The 23,697-nt window shown below is 45.9% G+C and overlaps 1 protein-coding gene across 3 annotated transcripts in view; it reads right to left on the bottom strand.

Annotated features, from left to right (window-relative positions):
- DPP6 (dipeptidyl peptidase like 6) overlaps nt 1-22,735 on the bottom strand; it is an 853,145-nt gene extending 830,410 nt beyond the window's left edge. For 2 of the 3 annotated variants that reach the window (XM_015135213.3, XM_077997785.1), the window contains exon 1: nt 22,055-22,500. In XM_015135213.3, coding sequence (XP_014990699.3) covers nt 22,055-22,294 — 240 coding nt within the window. In that variant the 5' untranslated portion in view covers nt 22,295-22,500. Of the gene's footprint in view, nt 1-22,054 lie in introns of all 3 variants that reach the window. The other variant, XM_015135214.3, reaches the window with a different exon arrangement.
- Nucleotides 22,736-23,697: the final 962 nt, after the last annotated feature.

The following is a 23,697-nucleotide window of genomic DNA, read 5'->3' as shown; positions in this document are numbered from 1 at the left end:
GACCCATGAATCACTCCCAGCCCTTTGCCTTATTTTCCCAATGCGTGGGCGGTTTAACTTAGCTTTGGTCTGTAGACCAATGCACTTCCCTGATGCTCCATTCCACAATTCTCATTCCTCAGACTCAGGGGTCTGCGGGACTACATCCCATGGGCCAAATCTGACCTGCTGCCTGCTTTTGTCTGTGAAGTTTTATTGGAACACAACCACGCCTCTTACTTTACTTGCTGTCTATGGTTGCTTTTGTGCAACAACCGTAGAGTAGAGTCATTGTGACGGAGACTGTGTGTCCCACCAAGCCAAAATAGTCACTATCTGCTCTTCCCAGGAAATGTGGTCAGCCCCTAGACCAGACCAGTGCTTTGGAAGTCAGTTCTATGTCACTGCTAGTTTTATTGATGATTTCCTATGACACAAAGCAGAGAGGTGCATTTTAGAAATAATCCAAAGAAACACATATCTTTCACCAATTCTTCCTCTACCCCAAACATATATCTGATGTATGCTCTGTCTCAAGGACTAGGAATTCCAAATGAATAATAGGCACCCTTGCCTTTAAAGAGCTCTGGCCTGGTAGAAATACACATATGCAAAGAAATCATTTCAAAGGAATCCACCCATTGTGTCAGACTTCCTGCATGGGGAGGTACTCTAGGAACAAGAGGCAGGATGCATCCTACCCCCAGCTCCAAAACTCACTTCACAGAGAATGTGACCTTTGAGCTGGTCTTCAAGGATGATTAGGTGTTTTCCAGAAATAGAAAGGAGCAGTGAATAAGTGTGTATGGCAGGCATGGAGATGAGAGAGAGTTTGGTATGCTGGAGAAAAGGCCCAGGAATTCTGGAAAGAGGCTGTAGAGGAAGTATCTGGACCTCTAAGGCACCTCAATGCATGCTGGGCCATGAGGCCCAACTGAACGTAGAAATGGGTCATTTTGGAAAGCAACCTTGTGGCAGCAGACAGTCCCCCGAGGTGTACGCTTAGTCACGTGACAAACTGGACAAAAAGAGCAGCAAAAGGCAAGGCTGCTTTAGTGGCTTGTGACAGTTTATATTTCTTTCTTTCCCAACTAAGCTCTTCCCTTTTATTGTTCATCCCCAAACACGAATTTTATCCACTGCCTGGGAACTAACTAGAAACCCCGAGAGGGAGGTAGCTGTTGCTTTATGAAAGGACACATCTTAAAAATAACCTCATTTCTTTTAAATTGGACACAGTATGAAATGAGGTGTCTGGGAAGGAAATAATGAATAATGGAGAAATGTCAGCAGCATTGTGGGTGCCTTTTGAGGATGCGGTTGCAGAGTTTCCTTCTTCATCTTCTTCTTCATTTTTGGCCTTGGGAATTTATTATTTATGCTCTCCTTCCCCATTCCTGTTTGTTAGGTGAACTAATGAGTAAACAGTATCACACGCAGAGCCTGGCAGCACACGTTCTGTGCCACACCACACAACAGGCACAGGTGGCATCCTGGAGACCCCTGAGGATGAGCTGCAGCCTCTGCCCTCCAGAAGCTCAGATTCCAGCAGAGAAGAAAGAGGAGAGACAGACGGTCTCCGCCGAGATGTGCTAAGCACTTCCAGCATGCACCCAGGGGTTCTGGGAGCATGCTAGCGTGACATTCAACCTAGACTGGGTGATTAGGGTGACTCTCAGGAAAAGGGGCCATAAAATGAAGTTCCTTCCTCTAAAAGATTCTATCAAAATCGCAGAGTCGAAGCTGTACCCCAATAAGCAAGGGAAGAGGGGCAAAGTGTTGTTGAACAAAGAAATATTCATTGCCAGGCATTTGCAGCCCTAAAACACTCTGATGGGAACTCTAGTTAGGGGCTGGCCATTGCTAGCATAGGAACAAAAATAGCATTCGGCCAGGACCATGGAGAGTGGCATGGGCGGTGCTGGGGGAGGGGAGGTAAACAGTCTCCCTGCAGCCCTAAGACCTTTGGCTTGCCACTGGGTCTCACTTCCGTCAGTGCACATGTACTTCACCACCACAGCAAGCCAAGGCCAGAGGTGGCATCTGGCACTACCCCGGCCACCCCTCCGAATATAGGCTTGGAATAGACAGGTTAGGACTGGCTTGCTGAGAGCCCCCATCCCCTACATGAGGACTGAGGTCACTTGATTCCATTCTAGTGACTAGGGACCTGTGAGTAAAACCAGCTCAGATTGTGAGTCGAGTGCCCATTGCCATTACTGGGTCTCCAGGTTACACCCAGTGCACATCTGTTCCTGGGAAGTGAATGGTCAACAGACGAATCTATGGCTCTGCTTCTCAGGATCCCAGACCTCACCTTTAGGGGCAAACAGAGAAGTAACGAGGCCCACTAATGATGCCAACACTGGTTCTCAGCATCAGTATGGTGTCATTTGATACTTTCATAGATTCTAGACACCTCCATGTCATGACAGCAAGAATACTCAGGTTTTTTCTATACAGTCTGACAGCTATCTAACTTTATTTCATTTTCTAATTTCCCCAACACTCATGTCTGCAATCTATTTTGGATAGGAAGAAGGAAGTAAGAATTATGAGTAAAACCATGCTTCCTCTGTCAACATGGCCCTGCCAGAGGCTTGCTTATCTGCACACAGAACAGTGTGGGATGTGTGTTCCTGGTTTCACTGCCAGGCAGTTAGCTAAGCCTTGATTCCCAAATCAACATGGCATCCAGCATCTCAAAACAGAACCAATTAGAAGTCCTTGGGGAATGAAGGGAGGCGCCTACAGAAAAGAATGGTTAGACGCCCCTGCGTCTAGAGCCTTTTGCTGTCATTCCTTGGAGCCACATGGTGGTAACTTATTTGTGGACATCTATTTCCTGTTTAAAGAGTAATAATGATCAATAACTGATCCACTGTGCAGATTAGGTGCATCAAAGTTATAAAAGATTGATGATCAATCAAGGCAATGAAGATCAAGGTCCAATGAATGGACATCCATTTCCTGTTTAAAGAGCAATAATGATCAAATGCTTGATCCACTGTGCAGATTCGATGAATCAAAGTTAGAGATGAACATATTGTTCCCTGAAATTCCAACAGGATAGGTGATGACCCTCCAAAACAGTCTAAAATAACCAAAAAATTAGATGCTTAAAGAAAAAAGTCAGGATGTCAGTGTGACAAGCCAAATTGTTTCCCCTAAAAAAGATGCTGTCTTGACCCCTGGTACTCCAGAATGTGACCTTTTTTGGAAGTACGGTTCTTGCAGTTGTAATTAGTTAAAGTGAGGTCATACTGGAATAGGATGTTCCCATAATCCAGTTTGGCTGGTGTCCTTCTAAGGAGGGAAGAGGCTTACAGGGAGAAGGTAACCATGAGAAGATGATGGGAAGAGATTAGACTGATACTGCTACCAGCCAAAGAAGGCCTGGGGCTACCAGAAGCCGGAAGGGATCAGGAAGGATCGCCCCTACAGGTTTCAAGGGGAGCACGGCTCTGCTGACACCCTGATTTTGACCTTCCAGCCTCCGTAACTGTGATACAATAAACCTGTGAGACAACAAACCACTGGCTTGTGATATTTTATCACAGCAGCCTTGGAAAAATAATACAGTGAGAGAGAGCCGGACTTATTATTAATCAGATATGATGTAAAGTAACCAGAATAGTCATGAGTCAGGAATGAAGATCTGCTTTCCTGCTGAGTGGGGTGTGGTACAGAGTATCTGCTCCCAAAATATGTCACCATGACAAAGTGACACAGGTAAGTGAGAAATCTTGCCGTAAATACATCTACTTAATGCTCTGATATTCATTGTGAAACTCTCATTTAAAGCCAGTAAGACAAGCTTTAAGAATTCAATGTTTCCCAAACTTTTTGACCATATAATCCTTTCTGTACAAGTCGCAATTTTAAAAGGACAACTTGGACAATGGCCCTCCAGTTTCCTCTAAGCTCTGCGTTAACTAGGACCCAATCTTATTTCAAAGGAACTGTAAAGCGGACAGCAAAGTATATATACACATTACCGATGTTAAAGAATTGGATTAAATTAGGTTCTTCATAATTGTATTTTTAAGTGAAGTTTTATATTCCACTAGTCAACAAATTTTATTTGAAGTCTATGAATGTGAGAATAGGCCAGTCCTGGAGCCATAAAGACTAGGAAAAATGCCAGGAGCTACTGATTACTCAGAACAATCAGATGTGCTCTGCCTTTTCAACGTTGAGCTAGAATGGCATCATAAAAGGAAATATGGGAAATGTTCATACCTAAAAGCAAGGTTCTAAGAGCTATTAGGAGCTTTTCCAAACATGGGCAGATTCTCCCTTGTCGCTGTGGCCTGGCTTCACTGAAATTTGCACCTTACCGTTTAGTTGAGCTGGGTTAATTAGAGAAGCATTTTCTTCAGCATGTCTAGATGTGTTCCTCCTCTCAAAGTACTTTGGTGCACGCCTCTTTGGGAATGCCCTTCTGTGTGAATATTCATGCTTTGAATGCACTGAGCTGTGGGTAAAACCACCTCAGGCAGGGCACGGTGGCTCACACCTATAATCACAGTTCTTTGGGAGGCCGAGATAGGTGGATCACCTGAGGTCAGGAGTTTGAGACCAGCCTGGCCAACATGGTGAACCCCATCCCTACTAAAAATATGAAAATTAGCTGGACATGATGGCAGGCACCTGTAGTCCCAGCTACTCAGGAGGTTGAGGCGGGAGAATTGCTTGAACCCGGGTGGCAGAGGTTGCAGTGAGGCAAGATGGCACCACTGCACTCCAGCCTGGGCGACAGAGTGAGACTCCATCTCAAAGATAAACAAACAAACAAAGAAACCACCTCAGACAGGAAGCTGAGTGCCCACTGCTGCTACAGGGTCTCCAGGTGACATCCACTGCACATCTGCTCCTGGGAAGTGAACAGCCAACGGGCAAACCTAGAACCCCCGGAGACAGCAGCAAGACCCCAAGATGCCTCAGGTCATGTGGGTATTCCACCAGACAGGATGCATTTCCTAGGCTTTCACTGACCCATTGGGTCAATTTTCATAGTTTTCTGATCCAGATAATTTTTGAGTTTGTAGAAAATTTTCAAAGGACTCCTTGAATACAATTCTGATTCTGTTTGTTGCATTTTGAGAAAGCCTTACGTTGCCACCTTTTTATTTCTGTGTCTACCGGTTTGCATGTCCTGGTACACTAGCTGATGAATCGCTCTGAGGTTAGCGATCTCAGAGGACCGCTGCCCTTGGCCACTGAGAGATCAGCTCCCTGGCATTTGTCTGTTCTGTCCCCACAAGACATATGCATCCTGGGAAGCTGCCCCAGCTGTGCACCCTGGGTTCTAGCAGAGACCAGAGCAGAGTGGCCTGTAGAGTCCAGCTGTCCTCACCCCAAAGAAAGCACCTCCGGTGAAGGCCTCAACGACCTCTGGTCACCAGCAACACTTTCAATTTAAAGGGTGGCCCGTCACCTTGCTTCAGGGTCCTCAATCTGCTAGACATCTATCTGTGTGTGTGCCTGCAATGACTCTGGAACTCATGGTGTTATGTGTATGTGTGGCAGGAGGGGTGTGGCAGATAAGGGTGTGTGTGGTGTGTGACGGGATGTGTGTGCTGTGGGGGGGATTTGTAAGTTTGTGTGTGTCATGTATGTGTAGGTGTGTGTGTCTGTGGTAGGTGTCTGAGAAATGTGTGTAGGGGATTTTTGTGACATGTGTGGTGTGGGTGTGTGGAGGTGTGAGGATTTGTGTGATATGTGGTGTGTGGGGGGTATGTATAGGTGTGAGTGTGTTTGTGGTGGGGGATTTGTAGGTGTGTGTGCATGTGGTGTGACGTGTGTGAAGGTGTGGGAATTTGCATGGTGTGTTTGTGAAGTGTGGTGCATATGTGTGAGTGTGTGGGTGTGGAAATTTGCATAGTGTGTGTGATGTGTAGTACGCATGGTGCGTGACGCATGTGTAGGTGTGTGTATGTGGTGTGTGGCAGTGTGGGAATTTGCTTGGTGTGTGTGATGTGTGGCATGTGTGTAGGTGTGAGTGTGTGAATGGTGTGTGTGTGAGGAGCGTCATGGAAAAGCTGGATATCACTAGACAAGCCTGAGTTGAGTAGAAGAAATATACTATTAGCTTCCTCAACTGTTCTGTGAGAAGAACCACAGCCAGAATTCTGTGTAATCTGCAACTACCCACCTGCCTCCCTTTGATCTGTGAAGCCACAACGCTCTCCCTTGCCCCATTTGAGTGAACCATCCCCAGCCTCATGAGGGGCAGAAACACACATTAGCATTCCCAAGGATCCCACACTCCATCAGGTCTCCATTTACCTGGGTTTTGGAGACTGAAGGAAGAGATTTCTGGAATATTTTAAACCAAAAGAGAAGTTGCCAATGAAATTGTTAATAGAGACATAGGTAATTAAGAGTCAGGGATTATGTTAAAGTGAAATCTTATGAGAAACATAATGAAAAGTAGGTTCAAGATTTTTAATTGGAGTTACAGCACTCTCTGCTTCTTTGTAACTATTGTAATCAAATCCATATCTGGGCAAGTTTTCACTGTTTCCCTAAATAGCTCCATGGACTCCTCACTTTTTTCATCCTGTGTTTTGTCAGACTGTACTTGTTAAGGTGTCCTGTTATAACAAATTCGCAAGCTGGATCACCTGTATTTGTGTTTTCTCTTCACCTAAAATTGAGATCCTTGATAATATTTCCAGTGAGTTTTAGTTGGGCCTCTTCTGACCACTTCTGCGGAAAAGCTATTTATTGAGTACTATGCAATGTTATACAGTATTTCAAACTGTCAATCATAAAATGAACTAAAAAACTTGCATTTTTAGCAACAGTTTTCTAGTTTAATTCTAAAGCATCCGGCTCAGGAAGATCTCTGTGAGCAGCCCTGGGGGTGGCTTGGGTCCTCTGTTGATGTGACAGATTCCCAGGATGGCACTGGGGCCTGTGGAGCTTCCTCATCTGCCCGACCCAGGCCTCTGGTTTCAAATCTCCAGGTCCAGGTGCCAGCCTGGTGAGGTTCTCATGAGGGACAGACCTCTTCTGGGTTGCAGACCAGCTGCCTTCTAATTATGTTCTCTCAGGGCAGGAAAAGAGCTGGAGAGCTCTCTGGGTTTTGTTTGGTCTGTTTTTGAGACAGTTTCCCTCTGTTGCCCAGGCTGGAGTGCAATTGCACAATCTCAGCTCACTGCAATCTCCAACTCCCAGGCTCAAGCAATCCTCCCACCTCAGTCCCCCAAAGGGATGACAGGTGTGAGCCACTGCACCCGGCCCTTCTACATTCTTTTAAAAGGACACTAATTCCATTCATGAAGGCTTCACCCTCATGAACTCCCAAATGTCTTGCCTCCAACTACCACCACATTGGGCGTTACGATTTCAGTCTACCAGTGGCAGGGCACATTTCGTCCACTGCATTCTGCATGTTTCCTGGAGGAGTCCTCAGCAGGGCTGGGGTCTGGGGCCCAAAGCCCCACCAAGGAGCTCTTGACTGAAAGGCACTGTGGCTCCTTGGGAATCCATGTTATCCAAATTCCCACTTGCTCATAACTGAATTATTCAATCTACCTGTCAAGATCACAGTTCAATTATAAATACATGGGGTTACGGTAACATTATCAGTGCACACGTGACCACTGGGCGTGATGGCATTTCCTTCCGCTCCTCACTGCCAGCCCCAGGCCAGCTCTGCCCCGAGGGCACACCAATCTCCCATCCTTGTCAGCAAATACAGCTGGATCCAGTCATCACACTGCCATTGGTTTGTGGCATAGTAGGTGCTGTTCTGATTGTTTTATATGAACCAATTACCCGCCTACCTCCCTTTCATCTGTGAAGCCAAATAAGCCAAAATATCAAAAATACTACAATTCTTTTCCCTGTTTTATAAATGAAGAAGGTGAAACCCAAACTCAGTTATTTTATTTTTATTTTTTGTTAGTTTTTTGAGATGGAGTCTCACTGTATCACCAGGCTGTAGTGCAGTGGCATGATCTTGGCTCACTGCAATCTCTGCCTCCTGAGTTCAAGCCATCCTCCTGCCTCAGCCTCCCAAGTAGCTGGGACTATATGCATGTACCACCACACCCAGCTAATTTTTCATATTTTTAGTAGAGATGGGGTTTTACCATGTTGGCCAGGATGGTCTCGATCTCCTGACCTCATGATCCACCCGCCTCAGCCTCCCAAAGTGCTGGGATTATAGGTGTGAGCCACTGCGCCTGGCCCTCAGTTATGCTTTAAGGTTAAGCAACTGGTAAATGATAGACAGACTCAGTATTCAGGCTCAGGGGGCTGAGTATGGAGCCAGCAGCCCAACCACTGTGCTCTCTCGGTTTCCGACACGGAGTACCTCGGAAGGGCCCTTCGTTCAGCCTCCAACAATAATGCGGTTCTTGTTTGCCGTAATCAGGGCATTAGGTGCAGGTTTGATGGAATTCTAAGGGCAAGACCTTTATAAATTGTAACAAGAACATCTCATTACACAACCCTGCTGGATATCTGTGAGCTTACTGAGTAATTTGGCTGTTACTCCAATAGACCTCATTTAATACCAAAATCATCTTTTTCATTTGAAGTTATATATACAGGTAAATTATTTAGAAAGCACAGGTTTTTAATTTAAGGAGACTTTGGAGTTCTGTTGGTGCCATCTCCTGCTTCCTTCCTTTGGCGGCTCCCATCAGGAACACCATGACTCTGAGAAGCACAGTTCCAAGGTCATGGCTCCAACAACCACAGCCTGGGATCTGGCTGTGATGAGCCAGTTAGAGTAGGTGTTCCCTGGTTTGCACCACACTAAATGGATCTGTCCTATCCGGGCTGCCCCAGGAAAAATTCGAATAGTGCTGAATTCCACTGGTTCCCCAGATTTTCCCACACCCCATTTCCATCTGCTCTGCTCTCTCCTCTATGGTTTCTCCCTTTAGACCCCTGCCCAAATGTCCAGTGTCCTCATTCCTCAAGCACAGCCTCCCTCAACCCCATTAAAGCCTCCTTTCAGGTCATCTGTCTGTTCTGAGTCACCGTGATCCACAGAGTGAGAAGGTGAAGGCAGTGGCCTAGAATGACCCTGAAATCACCCTACTGTGATCACTTTCAGCCACTGCTGAGGACTTTATGGGCCTACTGGATACACAAAGCGAGGGATGGCAGAGAATCAGCCATGTGGACTCCTTGCCTGGGCTGCTTTGCTGATAGCTGGCAGCTCTGCAGGTGCCCCTCGGCTCCATTATTCCTCCAGGGGTAGAGAGCTGGCCCACAACGTCTGACCAGTTTTGTGTGTGGTGGCTTTTCATACGCACCATTGGCCCTCTCTTTTCCCTGGACTCAGACCGGATACTAAGTTTTGGAGCTTTGACACATTAACTTGCATTCATACTGCTGACGTGATGGCAGCAGAAAATGTATTTCTCTAAGTCTTGTGGTCTTAAGTATTCTGAGGCACTTTGGCTACATAAACCCAGGGGTCAGAGAGCTAATCACCCATGGCTACGCATCTGCTTATCATCTGCTGCATTATCTTTATCTGACTGCACGCACTTTGGTACCATTGGACAGCTCCAGCACTGCACATGCTTATCACTGTGTCTTTAGATGAATGACGCAGCCTGCCTGTGGCTCTCTGACTACCTGCTCAACACGTTGCCTGACACCCCCATATGCAAACTGGAGGGTGTGGTTCAACTCTTCCATGGTTGTTAAACAGTTCAGCACACTTTGCCGTGGCTATAAAAGCACTTGAAACATAGATTTGTTTCCCAACGCTATCTGGCAACAGAAAACAGAAATGGCAAATCTTTATTTTGCATATTTCAGTGACTTGACTGGAAGTGCTGCTGCAGTCTTGATATAGCCCAAAGAGGTGAGTTCTCCAGGTCATCTTGCACATAGGTAGCCCTAAGATAAAGATTTCAGTCCCTGTTCTAGCACCATCCTGAGTGCCAGAGAGTGCTGATCATATTATCATGAAAATGTATGCTGTAGAAAGCTAAAGAGCCTCAGGCAATTTCAAATAGATTACAGAATCCAGGAACACTTTTTCTGGCAAAAACTGTACCTTATGGTCTGGGAACATTAGTTTTTCTCTAATGATATACGGTTCAAAACCACTCTTTTTTGACTTCCTACCTGCCAGATAAAGAAATGATCACAGTATCATGAAAAAAGAAGCTATGGTGTTTTTCTTTGTGTTATATTGAGAATTAGGTAATGCAAATATCTAATCAAAACCAACTTGTCACGTCGCTGTATTTATAGCAATGTGTCTCTTCTCAAAGACTTGCATTTTTCCTTACGAGACCTTTCCGTCTACTACTTTCTTTGATAACTACAAAAAAATCAATGAAGTAGTCATACATAGAAAATTTGCATGTATACTTGTTTTCGTTCAGAAAAGAAATACAAAATATTGCAAATACCAAATATTAGATCATTTAAGCAGGTCCTACAGAAATGAATTCTACTGTTTCTCTAGTAATTACTTTGTCTGCTCAGCTGTACTTTTAAGTCAGACAGGCAGCAAGAGCCTGCCCAGAATCATGCAATAACAAAATCCTGACACGAGGAGAATCCATGTGTAGACACATGTAAGTACCCACATGGAAGGGTCAAAGTTCTAATTTCAGAACTCTTTCAGTTTCAGCAAATGTCTGGAAAACAGGTTTAAGAGAATGGTGATTATTTAGATAGAAGTGATCAAAGATTTTTCAGGTAGGATTCCATTCATTCATTCACTCATTCAACAAATATTTCTTGAGAACTTTGATGCATCAGGCACTGTGCTAGGCACCGAGACATGTCAGAGAGAAAATGGCCAAAGAGCCTTACAACTGGCTCAGCCAATCAGGGGCAAGACAGAAATAAAAGGAGGTATAATAAGTACATTGTATAAAATATGAGGAGGTGATAAATGCTGTGGTGACAGAAAAACAAAGGAGGGCAGGGTGAGGAGTATCAGGAACTACCATTTTACACAGGTGGTCAGCAGAGATGTCACTGAGAAAGTGACCTTGGAGCTAAGGCTTCAGTGGAGGGCATGAAGGAGCCAGGCAGGTGGACGCAGGGTAGGAAGGTTGAGTAGATGGAGTAGCCACTGTGTGAGCAGCTCAGGTGAGAGCCTGCTGTGCCTGGCGTGATCAGGGCACAGAGAGGCAGCCATGAGCTCGGAGTAGGAGGAGGTGCAGTCAGACAGATGGCAGGGGCAGGAGGAGTGGCTGCGAGGTGGATGATGTCGCGCCTTTACATTATTACAGAAACTGTGGCTTTTGCTCTGAAACCAGGGCCCCTGCATGGTTTATAACCTGGGGAGTGATGGAGGCAGATCCTGTCAGTGGCAAGGGTACCCTAAAAAGTGAAGGTCCCAGCCTGGGCAACGTGGCAAAACCTCATCTCTACTAAAAGTACAAAAATTAGCCTGGCATGGCAGTGCATGCCTGTGGCCCCAGATACTCAGGAGGCTTAGGTGGGAGGATCACCTGAGCCTAGGAAGTTGAGGCTGCAGGAAGCCGAGACTGTGCCACTGCACTCCAGCCTGGGTGACCCTGTTGGGAAAAAAAAAAAAAAAAGTGCATGTCTGAAGTAAGGTTAGAACCCAAGGAAATGAACTGAGGCTGCAACAAGTTTGATTGGACTTGGGCGAGAGGGAAGCAGCTCGTGGATAATAATGGGGCAAGTTTTTCTGGGTGTCCTGTTAAAGTGGGAACATGACCCTCAGGTGTGGGATACATAATGGGGTGGTGGACACACAGGGCCAGAAATGACCACTCAAGATCCTCCCCTGCTTTGGAGACACTGGGATTAGCCAAAGTGCAGGCTATACAAACAGGACTGTATTTTTCCTGTGGACCAGAGGCAGCAGGATTAAAAAGATCATCCAGCAGCAGGTGCAGAAGGAACGTTAAGATTCTGCTCAGGTGCTCTCTTGTACCTGCGGAAAAAAGCAGCCTTGCCAATTGATATGATCTCACTGGAGCCTGAGGACAATGAGGAAGCGTATTGATGATTTCACATTCAGCAAGGCCAGTCGCCCAACAAGGAGCCCAGCGGCCCCTGCCTATCACAGCAGCTCCTGTTTCCATAGAAACAATGCCCCCTCTCCTTTTGACAGATATCCAGACGTAGGGAAATTTAGGGGTTGAATTTCCTATCCATTCAGAGGAACTAAAAACCTGGAAAGAAGGAAGAGAAATCCATGACACCCTTTCCACATACAAAATGGAGATTCAATGGCAACCATCAGGACACTAATTGGGGGAGAAAGAATTTTATGCTGAAGCTATATGTTTCTGCTAATGTTTCCTACTATTTAGATGACATGTAACCTTTGGTTTCTAAATTGGAAATAATCTTGTCATAAATCCACATAAAATGGAAGAGCACAGCCTGTACCACGGATTAGGGTATATAGAATTTTTTTTTTTTCCACACTGGGGACCTTTCACCCTGGAAAGCCTCCCTGTGGGATCCTTGACTTCTCTGCCTTGCAGGGTCTCTAGGCCAAGGCCCAGAAGCCTCATTTCTGACCCTTAGAAACATTCCAAAGGCCGCGACGCTTGCTTTCATCATCACTATCTAGCAATCTGCATACACCATCCTTCTCCTGCTGCCCCTTCCTGCACTCCGATCCCAAACTCTACAAACCCAGTGAACGCAAGCACCTGCCTTCCAGGAAATCAGCACCTTCTTGTTCTGTTCCCTCCCACCTAACAAGACATGCCCTCTAAAGAAAGGAGCTCCTGAGACCCACACACTCCAAGGTCGGGTGCCTTCCTCGGGCCAACTTGCATTTCAGTCTCTTTGGGAAGAGAAAAGCTTTAAGCAAAATGCAGGAAGGAAGAATGCACTCTCCACAGAAATTTAGAGATCATTGATCTTGCCCATAGAGGAGGATGCACTTGAGGCCCAAAAAGGAATGGACACTCATCTGCATTAATATTTATCCTACGCAGCAGTCGGCACAGGCTAGGCTCTTCCATACTGATACAATTTCAACAATTTACTAGCTAAAGTTTCTATCTGGCTTGTGCAGCAGCGACTCTCTGGAATATTGCTGGTTTCCATGACAGATAGAAATCACACGCTGGCTTTTAAAGCCTGTACTTAGAAGGGCTACTATCACTTCCATTCCCATCTCATCAGCCAAAAGGAATCATACAGCCACACCCACGTGAGGGGGTGGGGGAGCACCAGCTCCCGGGTGCCACAGACCTGGAGATGTTTGCAGAGCCACATTCACAACCCCCACACCCAGGTGAGAAGTCAATCCTCTCCAAACACTTAGCTTGAATTCAACCTTGGAAAAGCCTGAACCAAACTTGATGCGCTGCTCTGTTTCTGTATTTGCAGCCCTCTGGCATCTCCTCCCCAACCCTCCACCTAACAGTTATCCTCAGATGAGTCTCAGCTGGGCCTGCTTCCCCGGAAAGGATGCTCTAGCTGGCAGTGTGCGCTGAGTGCGAGGAAGCATGGAGCAGGCGCCCCAGCAGAGGGATTCCCCGGAATCAGCGATGAGCTGAGGCACATTTTACCCAAACCTGGCGACGAGGGTGTGCTTTTGCAAACTGGAAAAGATAGAACGAGTCTGAGGACGAAGGCCTCACAGCTCACCTGGGAAAGTAGCTAATAGGTGCTATTTAACCTAACTCAGGTGTCCTAAAAACCACCTCCATTCCCTCCATGAATGTTCCTGCAGAGGCTGCTCAGGGTGCTGAGGGGACTCTGTGGTTCTTTGGCAGCAGGAGGACAAGGAGAAGGGAGGACACAGGACTATGTGGCTTTGTCTGCTTCGGGCAGGAGGATGCCGCTGCCCTTCCTCGGAAGCCACGGAGAAATGAGAGTCCACGCGCAGGAGCTACAGAGAGGCTGGGAAGAAGACAGGTACCTCCAATAAGTCTCTAATAATCAGAGCTACTTATGTCAGGGGTGGGCTATCTCCAGAGGCTGTAAATACCCGACAACTCTGAAAACCTTCAAAAATAGAAAATAACTTCACCTCTCAAGACTTTTATAGAAATTTCTCATGTTTAGGTTTTTAATGGTTAAGAATTATTAGATAGGATTTGGCATAAGGCATATCCAGAGTTTGAATACAGTTTAGAAAGAGGAGTGTTGTAGACAAAGTGGTTAGGGAGACGGAGGCCAGTGCCTGTCGCTGGTGCCCCTCCACCTTCAATGCCTTGCTCTCTCAATGCTCCCACTGTATCCCATCCATGCTCTCCTTCTAGCTGATGTCATTTAAAATATAGTATGTGTATCACATATAGTGGATACATACAATTAGATCAATATATTATGGAGAATCTAACAAAGATCCCATTGCTGCATGCAAGCTGCTGCCTCAATTCCAGTAGTTCCACCTTTACAAGAAATCTCCCAACAATAGTGAACACCAGGAGAGAGAAAGGATTCAATGGTTTTCTCATTTCCAAGGTGGGAAGATGCCTATATCCCCATTCCATCTTCTTTTAATGCCATAACCCATAACATAGGCATTGTTAAATTTGACCCCAAATTATCTAAAAGCTGATGCCAGAATGAAATCTAAACACGATAGACAATTTAAAATTGGATTTTACAATGACTTTGATAGGAAAATCCTTAAGTTTCTTTTGAATCAAACAAATGTGTATGCGTGTGTCTGTGTGTCTATATATTTCTCATTTTCATCAGGCATATTGCTAGGATGATTTTATTACATTCTAAATGTCTTCAAGTGGTTTATATATGCACAGCTGAATGAGTAAAGTAGTAAAATTGGCCCTTTGTTTTTAAAGATAAAGCCTGTTTCAGGACCTGAGAACCATCTCATTGAACCTGTAGGACCCTCCGTCTTTCCTCCATTTCTGCAAGGATTCTTACATCCTCGGCTTGTGTTCCTCTTTAGCTCCCCTCCCCCAATGCCTGCTATTAATACATATTCTCCACTGTCAACTCAGATGCCCCAACTCTGGGAAGCAGGATATTCCTCAATGTCTTGCCACCACCGGGAATTCTACCATCTGGACCTCATGGGCCTATGTGCTTCTGATCTTCCTATAAAATATGTGTGTGTGTGCATGTTTATATATGTATACATGTCTATACATATGCATGACATATGTATATGTATATACACACATATAAGTATCATGATATACATATATATCAACCATGGGACAAAACTAAACATGTACTGTGCTTCAGATAGATGTGGGTGCTGCTGGAAAACACATGAAGTAATTTATAAGGGGAAAAAAGTAAAACTATTGAGGAAACCAAGTCAGAGCAAAATCTTATACTATTCTGGCAAAATTGTGGTTTATTTTCTGCTTCGGCAATTAGCACACCCATTTAGAACCAAAATATTTTAGACTGTTACATTTTAAAATGTTCATACGTTTTTTAAACTCAGTGATATAATTCCCCAACTCAATTACGATAAAGCAAAATATGCTAAGAAGAACGCAGGTGTGAGAAGAGATGCTGAAGTGTCCTGAAGTCCAAAAAACACAAACTATATCCTTAAAACCATTCACACAATTACCTGTAGTCTTCTCATTTATAAATTTAGATGTCAGTTTTAAAATTTTTCGATGTCAGGTATTTTCACAATGTTAGATCATTTTAGAGATAAATGTTCCAGAAGTTGTTCATGAGAAAGGCTGATTTTTTTTTTTACATGTGTATAAAATCAAACCAATGTGCTTGAAATTGAAGCAAATCATAACCTGGCATGTGGATACTTGTGCCCTTAACACTAGATTTATTAACCAGAATTTAATTTTAAAAAGATTATAGTGACTATTATTTTTATAGGCAATGCTCTATGAAAGGGACCAATATTGTATATTGCAGAGAAGCATTTCTCATGTGCTTGATTAATGCATTGTTATCATCAGAGTAATTAAAAGGAACAGGGTTATATACAATCAGCATGTATATCTTACTCAGCAACTCCTGCCAGTTGCTTGTAAAAATTAAACTCACTAATCATTCTGACCCTAAAGGAGAAAAAGCTTTGGGTAAGAAATATAAAAGCTCTATTTTATGATGGAAATCATGTCCAAAACCCAACATCTAGAAGAATTCCTGTCTACCTAGTGATATTAGAATATTAATTTTATGTGGGAAAATGAGTTAATTCCACTATCAAAAATATGCATTAATATGATGTTATTCTAATGCTCTAGCTCTCATTAAATCTAGAGGTAACATATACAAGTAAATGATGGAAAAGTGCACTGGCAGCAATGAAACGAGGCATTCCATGGAAAACAGACACACGTGCTACCTGGAAATCCTGTCCTGTGAACACAGAACTCAAATCCGCTGGAAAGATACATTGTTGCTTTCTCACAAACATACTTTCTTGTCTGGCTCCAGAGAGCAAAGGCTTGTGAACACATTGAAATGTGTTTGCTCTCATTCACAAGTGACAACTGACCCATCCAAACGAAAAGAAACTGGGCTTACCCTTACTGATATTTCGAGCTAAAAGACCAGCTCTAGGTTATAGTTATCCTCCCTAGCCCAGGTAACTGTGAAGGTGAAACGAGACACATGTGGCAGGGCTTGGAAAGTCACCAGGTGCAATGCAAAGGTAAGGTATTTCTGATGCTGTATTTGCCTGCAGCCATCATTCAGCCAGCACAGCCTCTTTGTGTGCGTCAATATGTTACTTGTCACACAGACAACTTCCTTATTATGATTGCATTTTCTGGGCTGGAATGGTAATCAGAATCGTGTATAATTCTGTTATAGATACAATTTCAGCAAATTCTTTACTGAGATGGAGTTACATTTAGTAAGTTAACTGATGATTCACTTTACCAAAGCATTCACTGTGACGCTGTTTTGGTTTATGGTTTCTATGTGTTCACTTTATTCTGAAGTGACTGAACACTTTCTATGTGTTCACTTTATTTTGAAATACAATAAAAAACTTTTCAGGAAGACAGCATCCAGCAGGGTGCTATTATGCAGCATTATGGGACCACAAGGGGGCTGTAAAGTTCATCTAGTGAAATACTTAATGTGACAAGAAAGAAACCAAGACATTAGGAGAACGCAACTTGTGCATGCTTACAAACATTGGGTGTCATGCAAAGATGTGGAGGAAATGGAAATGCTAGTAGCAGAAATAAAGGGATTAGGCTGGAAAGTTACTTGCCATAAGCAGATATAAAAGAGGGGAAATGATCAATAAAGTCAGGGATGTATTCTGTGTGAATATCTTGTCACCACCACAAAAATGATCTTGTAGCTGCTTGACCTGTGGTAGAAAAGCTTGGAAGAGAGATCAAGATGGGGATCCCCAAGGTCCCTGCAATCCCAGAATCCTCCAATTCTGTAAAACAGAAAAGCAACTTACCTTCAGAAGAAATGCTAGATGTACATCGGGGCAGCAAAGCTATTTTAACCATCTTCTAATGTAGACACTGCAGAATGTGTTTGACTCCTTTCTATAAAGGGAGACCATTTACCTTCAGAAGAAAGCAAGAAAGGTAAGAAATAAAATACTGGAGACCAAACCTTAGGAAGGTAGCAGGTTCTTCGGTCTTCCTACATAAAGGATAGGAAGAGAAACTGATCCACCAAAGAATTCAAAGATTAAGTTCATGTAACATTGAGAGAAACACAAGATACAAAAGTGGAACAAGCAGGTGACAGTTGTCAAGAGCAAGAGCTGGAACAACAGCAAGAGCAAGGAGGAATCAGACAGGTCATTATATCGGGTAACTAAGAGGACATCAATGACATTCTGTGTGCAGTTTCTGTAGTCAAGATGGTACAGAATGGATGTTTGCATCCAAGCAAGATGAGGAAAAGAGAATTGTTAACAAGGAAGTAGACTCCTTGCTTGAGAAGTTGGATAATAAAATAAGAAAGAAAAACAGGATAGTAGCCAGAGCTGGTGGTAGAGGCCAATGAAGCCAATCTTTTTTTTCTACCTTCAGGTAAAGAAGAAGGAACTGAAGGAGGAGAGATGAAGGAGTAATATTATTAGTAACAGCAGCATGTATTCACTGAGCACTTCTCAGTACCTGGCCTCACAGCACCCACTTTGTAGATGCCACTGGGATGAGGAGAGGACAACATTCCAACTCTCCACGTCCCTGAAATATCCATGGCTATTCTGTAGGCGAGTACACCAAGCCCTGGTCCTATTAGTGATGAGAATAATGAGATCAAGTAGACAGTTTAGGCTTTTTCTCATTTATCAGGAAAATCATGTGAAATTAAAAATTTTTTAAATTACAGTTGAAACAGAAGAAAAGTAATAGAGTATATAAACATAGAGTATATAAACATATTTGTGGAGGGAAGCTACTTAAGAAATCGTAAAGTTGATAGATCCCAAGGACACGTTAAGAGAATGTTGACATTATACCAATGAAAAACCAAGGTGGAGAAAAAAAGATGGGTTGGTTGCCGAAGACATACAGGATGTTGAAATTGGCCCTGCCAAGGCTGGTGGGCATCATGTGCAGTGATTTGTCCATCTATCCCAGTTTTAACCAATTTGCTGTTTTAAAATCCTGTCGTCATCACATTTGTATTGTTAAGAAGCCATGTGTCACTGAAAATGAAGGATACAGGAACACACTGTATAACCTTAACAAAACTACTGCTCTAATGGCACAGAAGGCCTCCAAAGCCCTTTAAAAAACTAAAAAGAAATGTTCAAGCGGGCGGATGACAAAGTTCAGTATTTTAAAATTAGCCACAGCTAATTCAAATGAAAGTTAATAAATTCCACTAAAAGTCACTTCCGCAACAATTCCTTTAAGAGTCAACTTATTTTTAAACCTACACAATGAATTTTAAATCAGAACGGCTATTGATTCCTCAGAGGAGTTGCCCAAGTAATTGACTATATTTAAATAAATCTAAGATTTACAAAGAAGTGGATAGAAAAGACCCTCTGGTTTTATTTCTACTTTGAAGTCAGACTTTGCATGTTAGTACTGACCCACCCAAAACAGGCTGTCCTGTGGAGCCACACAGGTGGGAAGTTCCTTTGTTGCCTGTGTAGTTTGTGCATTTAGACCATGCATTATTAATGCCAGCCATTCTACCTCCGCATTTTATTTTTCTGTGTTAGCCTTGTTAAACTACCGTAAATTTTATTTGGGGTGTGGCTGGGTAATTGCCCAGCTCAGTCATACTCAGGCATGTAAGTGTACACACATGCACAGAAGTCAAGCACTATATTCTCGATTTCCAGAAAAGAGGTACAAAGCCCTAAGGATTATAAAGGTGTGCTGATTACCATCATCTTAGTGACCAAGGCAGCAAAGCTGTTTCTGTACCTTGAAACAGTCTTCCCTTGGGATCAGGACTGCAAACACAAGAGTGATGGAGATTTCTCCTGCGCTAAGCCAAGAAAAGGTTTCAGCACCTCAGACAGCTCCCACCGAAGGCGCGCTCCCAATTGCTTCTCGATGTTGTCAAGGAAAGCCCCGGTTTGTCTTGAGGTTGTCAGCAGTTGCAAGACACGTAATAAAATAAAATGCAATGTGTTCCTAATTCATTGCATATCCTCAGCTTTAAATTTGGGTAGCAAAATGATTACTCAAGATTCTTCAGTCTTGGCAAGTATTTGTATCTAAAAAGCAGTTTTTGTACCTAATGTCTTCTTCTTTTTTTTTTTTTAAATACACTTTAAGCAAATTGAAGTTTTTGTTCCTGGAGGAAATGTGGTTTGCTATGTTCATCTATCTTTTAGTAAATTTGCGGGCATAACTTCTCCTATTCTGAGTAAGTTTTTTAAGAGGAGTGCATAAAAGTTTGCTGTTGTTTTTAAAGGATGCAATATTCAGCCTGTGTTATGAGTTTAAGTATACAATTTAAACTTAAAGGACATACGTGCAATGCATTTTGCAGATGTGTGCCGGATATATATGTATGGATAATGGGCAAGTATATATGTGTGTGTGTGTATATGTGTGTGTGTATATGTGTGTGTGTGTGTATATATATATATAGGAAATATACTATATAAACACACAATACACACCCACCCACACACATTGCGTATTTTCCAGAAAAAAGAAGCATGATGTCAGGACTTACATCTAAGTTAGAGATGCTGTTTAGAGCCCCATTAACAAAAATGTACATGTTATATCCTTGATTTCTCAGGACACCTGTGTTTATCTGAGAATCATTTCTAGACACATGTCACAATGAAAAGAAGGAAATGTCTACTCCAAGTTAAGATTTTTTTAAAAAAAAAACATGGAGACCATCTGAAATAAAATTCAGAGCTCTTGCCTTTCCTTTCTCTTAGCGACACCTAGAGCCTGTTGAGAAAAAAAACAAAACAAAACGGCACATTGGTCTCATTCCAAACATCCACAATTCAACAATTTTAAGTCAGATTTAAGGCAAAAAAGTACATTTTTCCTGTTTGCATTGCAACTTAACTGTCTTCCCCAAGACTCTCAGTAGTTTAATCCTCCAGAACTCTTCACCCTCCCCCAATTAAACCATTCGCCAAAGACTCCTAGTTCCTTGAACCAGACAACTGAAGAATCTGTCTATTTCCCTCAGGACTTGGCCCACCAAAGTGAGGGACATGCCTTGGAGATCCCTCTATTGAACTGGGGAGTCTGGAAATGATGCAGGAGAAAATCAGAAAACTTCACACAAGATCTGACGCAGGGCTGTAGAGGGTGTGTACCTGTGTGTGTGCAAACCACATCTCCCGCAAAGTTCTATGATTTCCATTAAAGTTTCCCCATCCTTCATTCATAAAACAAAAACTACCAGTAACAACAGCAAAACATCACTGATTTCATAATATCTGGCAATTAGGAATTGTCCCTGGGAAGTTACTCAATGTCTCGCCTCCCGCCCGCCGACCCAAACACAACTCTTGCACTAAAGAAATACCAAACAGGGAAATAGCGTGGCTGGAGGCTGCAGAGAGGTAACGACCAAAACCTCCTGTTCAGTGCAGGGCAATGTACTGCCCTGGGTATGTCAGGGTAGACTAAGTGAGAGGCCAGTGGGAACCTTAGGACTGCACAGCCTTGCTTAAAAGATGCAGTTGTGAAACTCCTCAAAGGCACACACCATGATTTCTATGACCCAACACAGCCTAACTGTTCTAAGAGCTGTACCAGCCAAGCCAGACCTGTTTGTCTGAAAGTCTGTTGGGGATTTTTCTCTTCTCCCTGGGAAAAGAAGGCCGCAAAGAAAAAGCACAGTTTCCTCCCTTCTAAGTCCTAGCAGCCTTCTGCATCCTTGAAAGGGATCCACAGGAGGTAAAACTCATCCATCTAAGGTCCGGCTCCTGTCCTGCATGAGTCATTGGTTACTAGGGCGATGTACAAATCCAATCTTTGAAACCCCAGCTTCCAGCCCCATGAAGAGTAGGAAATGTGCTCTTGGAGAAGTTTTCACTGAACGCGGTCTAAGGCAGAGGTGCTAGTCTAAGGCTGGGAGGGGAGACAGACACGGCCTGAGGTCTCTCAGCAACTGGGACAGAGGGTTGGGGCTCAGATGCCAGTATTTTGGTATATATATATATTTTTTCTTCCGGAAAGGATAATCACCACCACCACCGCTGGGGGAGAAAGTGTCTAGGAGAAGTAAGAGGAAGGAACGAGATGCATTTGAGTCAAAGGACAGAGTGGGTAGGCGAGGAGGTGCACGATGAAGAGATTCCAAACACAAGTGGGAGGGAGAGAAGGTGCCTGAGACTGTGTTCCCGGAGCACGAAATAAATATAAACCAACTCGTAATCACAGGCCGATCGAATTCTCTCCTTAGGAACCATAGCAGCATGCTGTTAAAAACAGACATCCGCGCTTCCAGGGAACGCACAGCGAATTCCAGATCCCAGCAGGCGCAGTACCCAAACCCCACTCTCACCAGCCACCAACTCCCGGCCGCCACGGCTGCAGACACAGACCCGCTCCCTCCGGGACGGCGGTGACCGCGATCTGGCGCCACGGAGCGTGTCTGGGGGCGCCCGCGGAGTCGTGGACAGGGGGAGGACGCCCGATCCCCCCCCCCCGCCCCTGATGCCCCTGGCCGACGCGTCTCGCTGCGCGCTCGGTCCGGAGCCCCCGCCGCCGCCCGCCGCCCGCCGCCCCTGAGAAGCTCTTACGTCCTCCTCGTCACCATCGCTCCGCGCCTGGTACTGGAACCGGGGCCGGCCACCCGCGCCGCCGCCGCAGCCGCGCTCCCGGGGCGCCGCCGCCTGCGCCCGCGGGCCGAGGGGCTTGGCTCCTGCGCCGCCGTCCTCCTCCGGCCCCTGTCCGCCCAGGAGGTGACTCGCCTCCGGGGGCGCGGGGAAGGACCGCGAGGTGTTGATCTTGCCGGTGAACCTCTGGTACAGCGAAGCCATCGGGCACCGCGCGCTCCTGCTGGCTGTCTTTGGGGCTTTTTAATGTTTTGCTTTCTCTCTCTCGGGTTCCCGCTCCCCACCCTGCTCCAAAAAAAAAAAAAAGGCGGTGGGGAGGCAGCAGCAGCAGCAGCAGCAGCAAGGCAAGCCCAGCGCCGGCGGCAGCCGCTCCTCCCGCGCGCCACTCGCGAGTCTCCGCTGGCGACTCTGCCTGGCTCAGCCTCCTCCGCCCCCTCCCCGGCGGCTCGCGAAGTCCAGGGTCTGGCTGTGCTTTCTCTCTTTCCTGTTTTTATTCTTTTTTCCCCCAACTCCTTGCCACAGCCACGTACGGCCTAATCAAAGAGATTGAAGGAAGGGAAAAAAACCAAAAACATAAAGCGAGGGAAATGCCTAGGCCCCAGAATTTGGCACCACCTAGAGACCGGCACACATTCCGAGCGCTCTAGTCGCTCCCCGCCCCCAGGCCCCTTGCGCGGCTCCTCCCCCTCCCGGGCCCCTCCGCCCCCTCCCCACGGGCCTCCTCCCTCCGCCCAGGACTGGCGCCTGGGTGGCAGGGGCTGGCAGCCCGGAGGGGTCACGGGGTCACACCAAAAGGGGGCGGGGCGCGTGAAGAGGGTGGAGGGGCGGGGACCGCGCAGATCGTGAGTGTGGGGGCTGTAGGGGAGTCCGGGGAGCTCAGGGTACTCTGGCCCCGCCGAAGGTCATGCCGCGCGTGCTCCGTATCACGCGAGCGGACTGTGCGAGGGGACGCGGAGGTCGAGGCAGGCAGGCCAGGGGGCGACTGAAGGTGCGACCGGCCCCGGGGAGCCCCAGCCACGCGTGCACTGCAGCGGTGGGCTCCCCGCGCCCCCAGCTCCTTTTGCCTAACTTGAAGCAACAACAGAGAGACCCCGAGGACCTGGGGTACGAATGGGGCGAGGGAGAGCCACCAGGAGGGCGCGGGGTGGTCGGTCGGGCGATGCTGGTGCCGAGAGGCCGCCCTCGCTCCAGAACCCAGCTCCCTCCGAAACCGCCCGGTCCCTTCGCCCCTCTCCAGTGGAGGAAAGGTCGCGGGGCGGCGGTGGAGGCCCAGAGGCCCAGGCGCCCCTCGCGGGCGCTGCGCCCCGCAGCCAGCCCGGCTGTGACCGCGACTCCATTCTCATTATCATGAACGCAGGCAGAGGCTCCGCTCTCCGGCTGCCCGCAACTTTTCCAAAGCCTGCGCCTCACTATGCCCGCCGAGAGCGAGGGAGGGCGACATGGCTCCACTCGCCGCGCGCTCTCGGGCTCGCAGCCCGCCCCGCCGCAGGAAGGCGCACTCCAGCGCCGCTGTGTGGACACCCGCGCCAGCCGGCTCCGCTCCTCTGCTCCAGGCCCGGCCTCGCCTCTCTTGCCCTCCCGACCCTCCTGCGCCCTCTCCCGCTCCC

The sequence above is a fragment of the Macaca mulatta genome, chromosome 3, assembly GCF_049350105.2.
Source record: "Macaca mulatta isolate MMU2019108-1 chromosome 3, T2T-MMU8v2.0, whole genome shotgun sequence".
In the NCBI taxonomy this organism is placed as follows: domain Eukaryota; kingdom Metazoa; phylum Chordata; class Mammalia; order Primates; family Cercopithecidae; genus Macaca; species Macaca mulatta.
This window is presented reverse-complemented; position numbering and strand designations above follow the sequence as displayed.